The sequence below is a fragment of the Ips typographus genome, linkage group LG16, assembly GCF_016097725.1.
Source record: "Ips typographus isolate SLU linkage group LG16, UJ_Ityp_2.0, whole genome shotgun sequence".
Classification (NCBI taxonomy): domain Eukaryota; kingdom Metazoa; phylum Arthropoda; class Insecta; order Coleoptera; family Curculionidae; genus Ips; species Ips typographus.
The window spans coordinates 2,280,410-2,292,970 of record NC_138437.1 but is presented as its reverse complement, the minus strand read 5'-3'; the positions used below and the strand labels follow the sequence as shown (position 1 = coordinate 2,292,970).

General features: G+C 32.3%; 1 protein-coding gene across 4 annotated transcripts in view; it reads right to left on the bottom strand.

Annotated features, from left to right (window-relative positions):
- LOC145739215 (furin-like protease 1) overlaps positions 1 to 12,561 on the bottom strand; it is a 62,417-nt gene that overhangs the window by 12,342 nt on the left and 37,514 nt on the right. For all 4 annotated transcript variants that reach the window (XM_081994646.1, XM_081994650.1, XM_081994647.1 and 1 more), the window contains 3 exons: positions 2,563 to 2,757; positions 2,381 to 2,509; positions 1,108 to 1,446 (listed from right to left, as the gene is read on the bottom strand). In XM_081994646.1, the coding sequence (XP_081850772.1) occupies positions 1,108 to 1,446; positions 2,381 to 2,509; positions 2,563 to 2,757 (663 nt within the window). The remainder of the gene's footprint in view (positions 1 to 1,107; positions 1,447 to 2,380; positions 2,510 to 2,562; positions 2,758 to 12,561) is intronic.

Genomic DNA, 12,561 nt, shown 5'->3' with positions numbered 1-12,561 from the left:
GCAAAATGAAAAAAAAATACCGACTGATTAATGAAAAACGATGAATGGTTTAGGTAAAACAAAAATGCCTTAATTTAACTAGACAACAGAATAGTATATTTTTGCCCGTTTTGATAGACCGCAACCATCACCATTTATCCATAAAAAGTATGAAAATTGATTTGCAAATGTAAGCTTGAAAACAAATTATTGAACAAATTTGGCATATTTGACGTCGAAAATTTCAGCATCTTAATGAAGTGTTCAACTTTCTCATGGATTCAGTGTTTGCTGCAAAATACTTTAATACATCAGAGAGTATAGTACTCAGTTTTATCAAGGTTTTTTGTATAAATAATTCATGCCTCCCCTTTACCCATTCCCATATTAAGGTACTAAAAATATGAGATGGAAAAGGGGGATTTCAAACATCTGTTTAAGCCCCTAACTTCGGTGTTTTTTGTTGTCGACCCTCAAGTTTTACATAAATCATTTTTTCATTCCTTCTATTTGATTGAAAAATGTGAATAATTAACGCTAGTTAAATATCGCTTTATTTTATGATTCTTACTCCAAAAACCTCACCTGACTAATCAACTGGATTATTGAAATGTGAAAAACATCTATCGAATTCATTAATTTCTTGACAAAACTCTTTTAAATTTCGAGTTGGGAGGCGTATTTTGTTTAGCCAGCAAATACATTATATTTAACCTATTTAATCTAGCCTTGCTTCCTAGAATTCGTTTTTGAACTGAATTCAATGTGGTTACACATATTTTACTTTATGGCATCATCAAAACAAATAACACACACATAGTATCATCATCTATAATCTGACTCATGGTTCAATGGTGGACTCATCCGATGTGGTCCGATGATACCATAGATCAAAACGTAATATAAAGTAAATTCAATATTTTCAGTTGATGATTGGTAAATAAATGCTGTTAGTATCATATTTTAGTCTTCTATAGTACTAATACAAGTAGCTTAGTCGGACTGTTAATAGTTTTCCTGACTCAAGCAAATTATATCATTGTGCAACCGGTATCATGTGAGACAAATGTTAAAACAAAAGTAAAAACAGTTGCTACAGTTCGTTGTTTCACTCCTGGTTCAACCTACCTTAGTAACACCTTCCATAAAAGCCCTTGTAGCCAATTCTCCAGGTCCATCGACAGTTTTACCGTCGTCATCGGGACCCCAAGAGGCACTGTATATGTCGATATGTTGAGGATTTAAACTTAAACTTCTAGCTTCAACTGCATCCGTGACGTCACCATCCAGCATGCGCACCCCACCCACCTGCGCGCCGTGAGCGACACCCAATGCGCATATGCTGTTGTTACTTGTGGCAGCCACTTCTCCCGCGCAGCGAGTGCCGTGCCTGTTTGAGTCGATCATATCATATCGCGGGCTTGGATCGGAGTCTTGGTTATTGACATCGTAGGACGCCATAGGATCCTTTGAAAAATATGATTGTTTTCTTTAGTATGCTTTGGTTTAATGAGTATACATTAAAGTGATTTCAGTAAGCACGCTATAATAGTAAAGAGTGGTATAATAATTATTTTCCGTGCGAAATTACAGCTTTTGATGAAAAGAAAACCTTAGCATTCAGTTAAATGTGCTGGAAAAATAAAGCGTAGTGATTTAATGCGATGGCTGAAGATTTTTGAGATTAATTACGAACAAAATGTTCGGCTTACAGACAAAACGCTTATTACTGTTTGTATTAGCTGCATTTGCAGGCCAAAAACCTCCGTCTGTCGCTTTATAGCCCTATGGTTCAGTGACTTTGCAAAACACGGACTGCACTGCTTATAAATCAAATACATTTTGCATTTTCGTGGGAATAAGAAATAATATATACCTACTTTCAGGCTTTATCAGAAATTATTTCGACCCTGGAAATGAAATCAGATGGTGGTATACTGTAAGATTTGTGGTTTAAATTAAACTGTAATGACGCCAATAATTCAATTACGAGAAAGATGATGGCAGTATTTACGACGTTCTAAATTGTTGAGCACAAAAAGTTCAGCTTTCATTAAGTGATGATGTCATTACGCATAGTGTGTGGTTGATCACAGGAAAGATCAAAGCGTTCACTGTTCTTAATATTTCAAATTGCATAATTACATCCTTGTACGGAATGCGAAGAGAAAATGCACTTTTCGACTATTTATATCTCCCACTTCGTGTTTTGGGTTATTACAAGGCATATGCGGCGAGCCGAAGTAATTTTCAACTTTCAAACCGTTAATTAAGTCTTGTTTACAACAATAATCGGAATGAGGCTGTCGGAAGTTTACAAACCACCTTAATTCTACTTGTAATTGACATTGATGAAAGACTTTGTCACAATGTGATCTTAATGGTATAGACTGCAACTTACATAATTTTTAACCAAATCAGGATGATCCTTTTCTAACCCATCGTCTAAAATAGTAACGACGGCTCCTTTGCCAGTCACTCCATCGAGCCAGGCAGGTATCACATTCATGTCAAGTCCATTGCCGCGATTCTAGATCAACAATTTTATCAATGACTTACTAAAAGAAGCAACAAAATACTTACCAAATACCACATGCTTGCCCACCGAGGATCTGAATCTTGCAAGCGTACGTCTCTTTTGACACGCCTTTTGGCTTTTTGTTGACCAGCCCAAAGTACACGAGTGTCAGCTGCAAGACGCACTTTTTTTTCTACGCTGGGAGATAAGGACCGTTTAGCGACCCGATTATGTGAAAAAAAGTAGTGGTCTTCGAATATCTAAAATAAAAATAAACACAATGTATTTTTTTAACACAGTTACAATAGCAGAAATAAGTCCTTTATGAACATAAATTTAAAAGCAACTTTTGGCTTTATATTGCTTCACCCTTTATATGCACTATGCAGTTTTGCATCGTCTGGCATGTTTCACCAAAACTATAATTCAGAAACAAAAACTAAAATTTGACAATCCGCCAGGTCGTTCTATACGCTGCCAGGTCGCTAATTATTTTCCCACAGTTAATTTGGATACTCTAATGTAGGGAAAATCAATAATACGCATTTAACTATGCTTATAAAATGTAATAAATCACATTGTCAAGAATGAAATGGACCGTTTTCTTTAAAATTATATTTATATAAAAACTCAGTGATACATCAATTTATACCTCTACGATATTTGCAAACGAAATGCTAATATAACATGCACTCTGATCAAAAATGATAATTATTATGTATTTTTCGACTTTGGTTTTCGTTTGTTATCGCATTTGAATTTACTTTGAATAGACGAGGTGAGGATATTAATTCTGCTTGTGAATGCAGAGTGATAACCATGTTATTGTTCTGTCAAGAGTAGATTTTATTAAAAATAATTACCTACAAGCTGATTTTTTAATTAAGACACAAAACCTTGAACTTGAAGCAAACACTTTGGAAGTCATTTCAGTTATACCGGTCCGTGCAAACTGGTACAAAGTATTTGTAAAATAAAATTGTGCACCTAAATAATTAAATTATATGAAAACCTCTTTATACAGGCAGATAAACATTGTGTAGCTGTCGAAGTAACTTATAGTTGTGGGCTGTTAAAATAGACTGTCTCTGTAATATAACACTGTTATGTGACATTTACTCTACATATACAGAGTGGTTGAAAGCAGATTCTACGAGCTACAATTTGGTACCTTGAACAACCGTGCAACTGTTCAAATAGCCGAGTGATTGGGTGTATTAAGAATGCAGTTCGGACTTTATATCAAAAGCTCAATAACAATGTGATGTTTGTGCTACATCGCTATGCCGAATGATCCAAAGTGAATTTCACCGGCTACTATTTGGTATATTGAATCACCCTGTAACTGTCAAAATAACAAAGTTACTGACTTTTAAAATTGACTGTCAAATGCAGACTACAATTCAATGCACACTGCATTTAATGCTAAGTAATAAGTTATGTGACGACACTATCTTTGAATCATCGGCAACAGATGAATCAATTTACTAATTTGGATATTTCAAATAAATGGGCAATTCTTAGTTAATTAGTCATGTGTTGTACTCATATAACATTCAAATATTATACACACAGTAGTTTGGAAGTTTCAAAACTGTAAAGAGAGATCAACTGCAAATAAATGCTCTTGGCAAAAATGGAAAATTAATAAGTGACATGTCAATCTTCCAAATCGGGTGTGGCGTTATTCTGATTGACATATTGTGCCATTGTATTTATTACTTTTTCTCCATCTTTGTCAGGAGCATTAATTTCCAATCTCTCTTCTTACCGTGGATTTTGACTATTTTGACTGACTTTTTTCTGAATCCATGCTTGTATAAAAAAATGTCATCATAAACGAAGTGCAGAAACTGAATCGGAAAAAAATGGGAGACCACAATGTGCTGTTAATACAATTATCTCTTCATTAGCAAATATGTATGAAAAATCTGGCAATGCCTAGCTGTTAAATGACGTCATAGAAATAATCTTTAATAGTTTTCAACTATATTTCAATTTACTTCTTATTTAAAGTGTGCTTACTTATACGACCTATACAATAATAAAATAATAACGTAATTGATTATTACTGTTTTTTCTTGTTATTATTTGACCTAGCGGACTCACTTCTCGATAACAAACTTTATTTTAAACTGGTCTGTTATTTCTGCTAAAACACGTTTGTGGTAATTTATCAATGAGCTGAATTATCATTAGTCCTTCGCAAAGTATTCAAACTTTATCACTGACGGGAAGTAACTTAAATTAATTGTTAATTGTTTGGCAACCTGTGAATCGATACGAAGATATTTTTCAGCCAAAACATGATTATGTGCTAAGCCTGGTCAAAGTTCGCAAGCTCTTATCTGTAACAACCCATTAAAAGTCTAACGAGCTTATCAACATGTAACATAAATTTACTGATAATGGTTACATGTTCGATATTGCATTTCAAAATTTCCCAAAACATTATTTATTTTTGGTTTTATTGAAAATAGTAATAAATCTTTGGTTTAGTGATAAGCTAATAAACAAAGTGTCCCAAAGTACAACAGATGCGGAAAGTTTTGAATACTTTAAAAGAGTCATTGTATGTATATTACTGTTTGTTTTTAGAATGAGACAGTTATTGAATTTTACGCCTCCCAACAGACCAGAGGGTACAGTTTGCTTTTTGAGTGAGGGCATTTGTTCTGTTACTGAAACATACGTTCGATTTGAGATAAAAAATGCATTATCACGAAAATGAATAGGCAAAAATTTTAGGTTTAGTCATAATACTCAAGTTTATATAGCCCAATCCACTTAACTATTAATCACTTCCGGCTATACACACCAGAAGTTAACGCCTGGTTTTTCAAACTTATATAAACATTTTTCATACCATGAATTTAAATTTCAACAACACACTCAATTAAGTTTTACTTGGTACAAATAAACATTTTAACTTAATGATGTTAAATGAGTTTCCACTAAAATTTTGATTTTACGGAAAAACACCTAAAAACAAGTCGATTAGGTTAAATTATGCAGTAATGTAAAATTTATGTTTTATTTACGGAAATCATAAGAAGCAAAACTGGATAGTTTATCAGATAATTACTCACACTAAGTTTTTTATGACAATACTGTTAATAGTTAATATTACTATTGTTCATAGAATTTGATCTCTCATAAAGTGATAAATTTATTGCTGTAGCAAAAAATGTGCATCCGCTTTTAGTCGATCTAGATCCAGGGTCAACAGACTCATAAAGGACTTTTAATGTTGATTTCATATCTACCACAGACCACAATTCAATATCTCTGCTAGAAGAAAGAGTTTTGTGCAATACCTTATTTACAAAAACAGAAATAGAATTTGTTGGAATATATCCAGAAGTATTCAAAATTCTATTCGGAGGATGTAGATGCAAAATCAACGCTCAAAATCTTTTACTACCAGTTATATTAGAATTACAAATTACAAAGAAAAAGCAAAATATACAGAGCGTTTTATGAAGAAATGACAATACTTTAAACTCATATTCTACGTTCTATACACGGTGTATATTGAGAACTTGAATCAACCTTAAGGGGTTAACCAATTTTTATCAAAAAAATTCGTATAAGCATGAGGCTACAAAAAGTGTCAAAGTTCCAGTATTTTTTTATAGGTCCTACAGGTTTTGAACAATTTGGAAAACAAAATTCCTAATACTTTTACAAGGTTTTTTCTGTGGTTCTTCTTCTTTTTACCACTCCAAACTTTATTGTGGTCTTTGTGGTTTGTTTCTATTTTTGAGTTATTTGCAAAAGAACTAGAAATAGCATTCCAAATTTCGATTACTTTTACATTTAAAAATTCTGCAATTAACTCAAAAACCATAACAAATACGAAAACAGTTTCTAAGTAAAACAAAAATTTGGATTTTGAAGGTAAAGATTACAAAACAAACAAAAAAAAATGTAAATGAACATTAGTTATCAAGTTTGACGATTTTGCCTCTAATGAGTTCGTGTATTCCAAATTTGAGCTACACATCTGTAGGAGTTATACAGGGGCTAAACAAACTGTAAAATAATTAACAAATTTAGAATTACAAAATAAAGATAAAGAGTTGTACCTGTAGGAGCTATACAGGGTGTGTAGTTTAAAATAAAACCGTTGGAGACGGTTTAAGTAGTTGAAATAGTTGTACAAAGAAGATATATGAAAAAGCTTTTTGATACCTGTCACTATTTTTCATTTATTTGTAAAATTGTAAATTCATGTTTAATAACCTTTTTGTTAATTAGGTTTTTGTAAACCGGGTGCATTTTGATTGAAGAAGTAATAAATAATATTTTATATTAATCATATTAAGATTTTAATAATCACGATCATTTTCTGAACAAACAAATTTTGGAAAACAGGTTATACAGTATCAGAAACGGAATTAGGTCGATAATATAAAATTAACAGTATTAATTGCGCATATTTTCCAACGAAACTTTTTATCCATGGTGTGTCATGTAACACAGTAGCTAATACCAAATTTATTATTTTAAATTGAAACTCTTTCTATATGGCATTTTTAGATTCTCTTGTTGATTGTAAGAAAGTTTTGTTAAATGAATGATTTTTTGTTCATGAGAAAATGACAAACTAAAAACCAAAGATCTCCACTTTTGAAAATATATAAACTAAAAAAAAAAATATAAAAAAATTAGCATTATTAAATAGCTTATAAAAAACGTATGTACTATACCTATTGTATGTACTTTTGTACTATATTGGGCAAATAGAATGAATACTTTTTATAGTAAGTAGTAAATTTCTAGAACAGTTCAGCATTGATGTGTATCAAATATCAAACCAAAGTTAAGAAGATCCGAAACAGAAGGTCGGATTTATGAACAAAAAAATGTATATTAACATATAACAAAATATATTAACTAAACTAAAAGAACAACACGCTGGAAACTGTTTAATAGAACGTGAATATGAGATTGCATTAGTTGTTTTTGCATAAAGAAAATAAAACCAAATTTTATACTCTTTCGATAAATAAATCCCGTTTGACTAACAAACTCTTCGTTGTCTTTACAGTACCATTTATTAAAATGACAGCTTCAGCTTATTCCATGTAAATCGACCCATAACTTTCAAAGTTACTTTTCACTTCATATTCTTAAAACTTTCTAAATTAGAAATGTTTAAAAACGCCAGTGAATTAACTCGACAGCTACTTGAAATGAAACGAAACTGTCGTTCTTAAAAGCGTGATAAAATTTTACGGAATACATATACGAAAAGTCCCAAGAAATCTTTTAATTAACCCTGCTAAAATCGATCACTCTACATTGTTCGGCAACAAAATCAATTAGCTAACCTAATTCGGTTTCAATGAAGGGCAAGAAGGATTTACCAAACGCTAATGAAAATTCTTTTATAAGTTTAGAAATGACGGGTATTAGCCTCAAGTATGAAGAATAATCTCCGGTATGCCATTGTTAGACACTGCCATTAAAGTAGTTTTATAAACTTTGAATGTAAATAGGAGTTAATTATGACTGTGAAAAATCATCTGGCGCATATAAAATTTGCTTTATTATCAAAACAAAGAAAATAGAGCAGTGAAGCTTTAAAAATGACTAGCATGGTACGCTATTGTTGAACACTTCCTTAGAAAATGTTAACATAAATGTTAAACAAATTTGATGCCCTAGAAGCATAAGTAGTAAAGCAATAAACAAATAGGTAACTGCATTACTAATCGCTAATAGTTTGACCAAACAATTACTAGGCTACAGTTACTCCCAGCAACGGCATATTATTCAGGGTGCTATATGAATAATATACATGATGTCTGTTTAATATTCTCATCGGAATATTTTACAATAGGCCTCATAAACATTTCACTGAACTTCCACATTACTGTAAAGCTCCTTAGATCTTAGAAGAGCTAATTTCCTTTTGAAAGCAAACAAGGGACTTGCTTCTAGTTGTGTAGATTTTCCACCACAACTGGTAAAAGTTTATCAAACGCGGCAAAATTAATTTGGACGCGAGTGGAATTATTACAAAAAACATAATTGACTAAATGAAGACTCATTATTTAAGGGAAATTCAACCATATTTTGTATTTAGCCAATGCACTATAACAAGCTGATTAAAGTTTTTATAGCACACAACCTATATTCAGTAGATAAAGGTACTTATTCTGCTTTACTGTGTGTTATTTAGAGCAAATTAACGGTACATTCATCGCTAATTAAATTTTCACCCATAAACGAACTGCTCGACCCTAAAAACACCATTTCCCGATACATAAAATAAACATAACTGTATTATCGCCGGATAATAAAACCGACTTTTAATATTATTAACAAGCAAGCAAGTTGCCAGACGTATTTTCCTTTGGTACTGTTCAGATTCTGGAAAGTGCATTTAATTACCGAACGAAATTTAGGAACATTAATTTATTTATGTATTCCCCATTTAAATTTACAATTTTGCGGTGAACGATTTGATAAATATAAATTGTCATATAATTGGTTCAGGTGAGTTTAAATACATTTTTAATTAAGTGGTTAAAAATGATTAGTTTTCATCTTCTGATATTGGGGAACTGAAAACAATAATAATAAATTATTTACTGGAACAAGTTCCATAGAAACAACAGTAGGATCATTTAGTTTCCATAGGGAAGTGGTTTAGAAATAATTCACTGTTGCTAAATGACATTGAGTAAGTTAAATTCAGGCAGATATATGTTTGTTAATATTAACAAATATTTTTCATTTGGTTTGTTCCGCTAACTAAAAACACTACTCTTTACAACACTACAACAAACCTATTGTGGTGTTGCTTTAAGTTTGTGGCAGATTGGGCACCAATATGTAGTAACTTAACTTAACGTATAAAGTATTAAACTTTTGACGTAATTAGAATCAGAATTAAATATTTTTTTCGTATGTCGGTTTAGAACATTTACATAAACAGTGAAAAAAAAACAAACTAACAAAATTTAAGTAGTGAATTCGATATTAATGCTATCAGAAGTAAAACATTTGACAAAAATCAATTTGTCTGACTATTTGTTTTGTTTGAAGTGCAGCAGTTAACACAATAAGTTTAACTTTTATAGCATTTCCTAATTTAAATATGTTAAAAAATCCATACATTTCAAGCATTTTTGTGTGAACTGATGAATATTATTTAGGGAAAACATTGTGAGCCTCGTACACTCCTGTCCTCTTTGGAAGTAATTTTCCTAACCGCCACACCAATTAAACGGGTTTTCTTTCAGCAGTTCTCAAACAAATATCATTTGTTTAAAAATTATAATTGTATGAAAAGAACAAAAGACGACCACTTTGTCCACTTTAATTAAATTTGGATATAAATTAGTGTGTGTTTCTGACAGCCGTAATCAAAGGAATGTGTATATATTGTTTAAATTTATACAAAACAATCTCTAATATTGGTTGCCCAACAATATTTCATTTAATCGACAGCAAAACAATAACTGTATGAAATAAAATAATAAAACGATTCCCTGCAATACCTTAGGACTAAAACACATATTGTTCAATGCTACCTGGATGAGAATGAAAGTAAAAGAGAATAAATAAAACTTTTCCCATTGCACAATAAATAAACCGAGTTCGTGACACGGTTGTCGTCTGCATTACCGAAGAAAATATCCAAACTGATGAAGTGTTGAGAAATGAGAACTAAAAAACTTCTTTTCAGATCCGTTTTCCCTCAAACTCGATAATTTAAGTCTCATCTCCTAAAGTACACTTTTATTTTGCGGAACTTTCCAGATATTAATTTTCAGAAATAGACTAGGAAAACTTAAGCCGACTTCCTTTTGTTCACATACAAGCCAAAACTTAAATTATGAAGCATTTTATTAAAACTGAAAAGCATGAAATGATGTTTACGGTTTGATTTGTTGTGCTGACTTTACAAAATTTAACAATAACACTGAACTACCTCTGCGCATTTAAAAAATGACAAACTTTCACAAAAGATCTACTTGTGAAGGATTTGATGTAAAGAAAACCCCACGTCCAATTGTTTCCAGCAGGCAGTCTATTGAATTGACATCCATTATGCTGCCTGGGTTTAATTAAAACCTATTAATGGATGATGAGATAACTCAAACTGTCCGGTGTGACGAAGTAAAGCAGAAAAAAAGACCAATATTTTCAATTGAGACAAAAAGCTTGTAATTGTGATGAGAGATATAGGGGTTTATTTGAAAATTCAAGGGTTTCAAGGAAGACACAACTTTCCTTTCCAACGGTCCAATAAATCACTAAAGCTTAAAATATAGCAAAGTTAACAATATAGGAAATCCGATAGTAATTAAAACCCGTTGCAAGCGAATAAAGGCGAAAAACAATTTAAAAGTCCACAAAGGAGCATAAAATCAAACCACGGTATTTTTCATTGGAATTTTATTTCCTGGGGATGTAAAGTTGGTTTTAATAGATCATTTCACAAACCACTGAACTAAACTCCGAAATTCAATGGTTCGGTTTTTGTATTACCATCAAGCTGAAGTCGCTCCAAACTCTAATTTCAAGAGAAACGGATTTCCACGGTTTTTTAAAACACACTAGTAGTGGCACATGTATGAGTTGATATGCAAACCATTATATAATAGGGATGTCCACATTTTTACAAAAAGAGCAAAACCTTAAATTGTAAACTAGTTATTTTTGTTGTAGCTACAGTTAGTAGTTTTTTGTTTGTGTAGGTAGTTACAGAAAAACCGAATAATGAATGTAAACCACTAAAGAAAAAATACATTCAAAAACACCCATTTGCATAAAATCTAATTCAAATGAAACAAAATTAGCAAACAATGAAAAAAATATACAAATTGATTTCGGTTTACACTATCTGCGTAATGTACAGTGTGATCTATTGACCCGTGAGCAACATCTTAATAGTGAATTTATTATTCCATCACGATCACTCTAAGATCTACCGGATGATCGAATTTTGATCACCTCATTGACCACCATACTTTTAAATTTAAAACACAAAACTAGTAGATAGATGTGTCTCAACTTTTAGGCCTATGGGTGTGAAATGTCCATATCGATATTGAACTGTTTCTGCTCCAGCAGCTTTGATTTACCTATGCAATCAAATAAAAATAAATATAGAATTTTTGAATTGCAATGTCGAGTTTACCTCCAATTCCTAATACGTTTTATGATCTTTCGAATAAAGGAATTAAATAGATTGAAATTCAAATAACAGAGGTACGACCAAGCAAACAAATGATAGAGAAAGCTCAAGTCCCTGAGAGTGACATTTTTTTAAATTCTGCAAATTATCCTGGACTTGCAAGAAATTTAAAGTAAGAGAAAAATAAAAAACGTTCTCGTGTTACACAACAACAACTGAACGTTGTCATCCGGTTGAAAGCTCTTCTTGAGGCGCCGTGGATCAGCGCACACGTCAACATCGTGCTCCTCACCACCGTTACGCTTGCGCGCACACGTCTTTGGTATAAATAGAGGCTCTACAGGCTCAGTTAATCATTATTCTTTCGACGGCTCAAGCATCAACATGTACCGACTAGTACCACTTGTCTCTGCTTGCACAGCACTACTTCCAATCCTCCCAGTCGAGGTCTGGTGCCTCGTTTTGCGAGCACTAGATGGAAAGTCGCTGTTAGCAACAGTGAGAAGTGCATCCTTTTTTGGTAACATTGTTAGAGGAGATCCTGTTTTGAGAAAAACGCTTAGAGGTGCGGTTAAAGACGAAAAGAAAGAGCTCACAGATTGGCTAAATAGACCTGGCATGGCTTTGACTGTTACGCGTGAAAGTTCTGCCAAGTTATTTGGTTCAAATCTTAGGAAAAAATTGATGACTGTTAAAGGTCCGGAGATGCTAGAGTATCCTAAGATGGATGCACCAAAGACGACCCGAAATAATCGGAAAATGAAGGTGAGTTTGACGAAAAATTCTAGATATGCTCCTTATAGAATTTGAAATAAACTGACTAATAAACAAAAAATTACAAAAAAAAAATTGGTTAGAAGTGATTCGATAGGTTTGTGACTAAAATTTGTCATTAGGACAGTTTTTC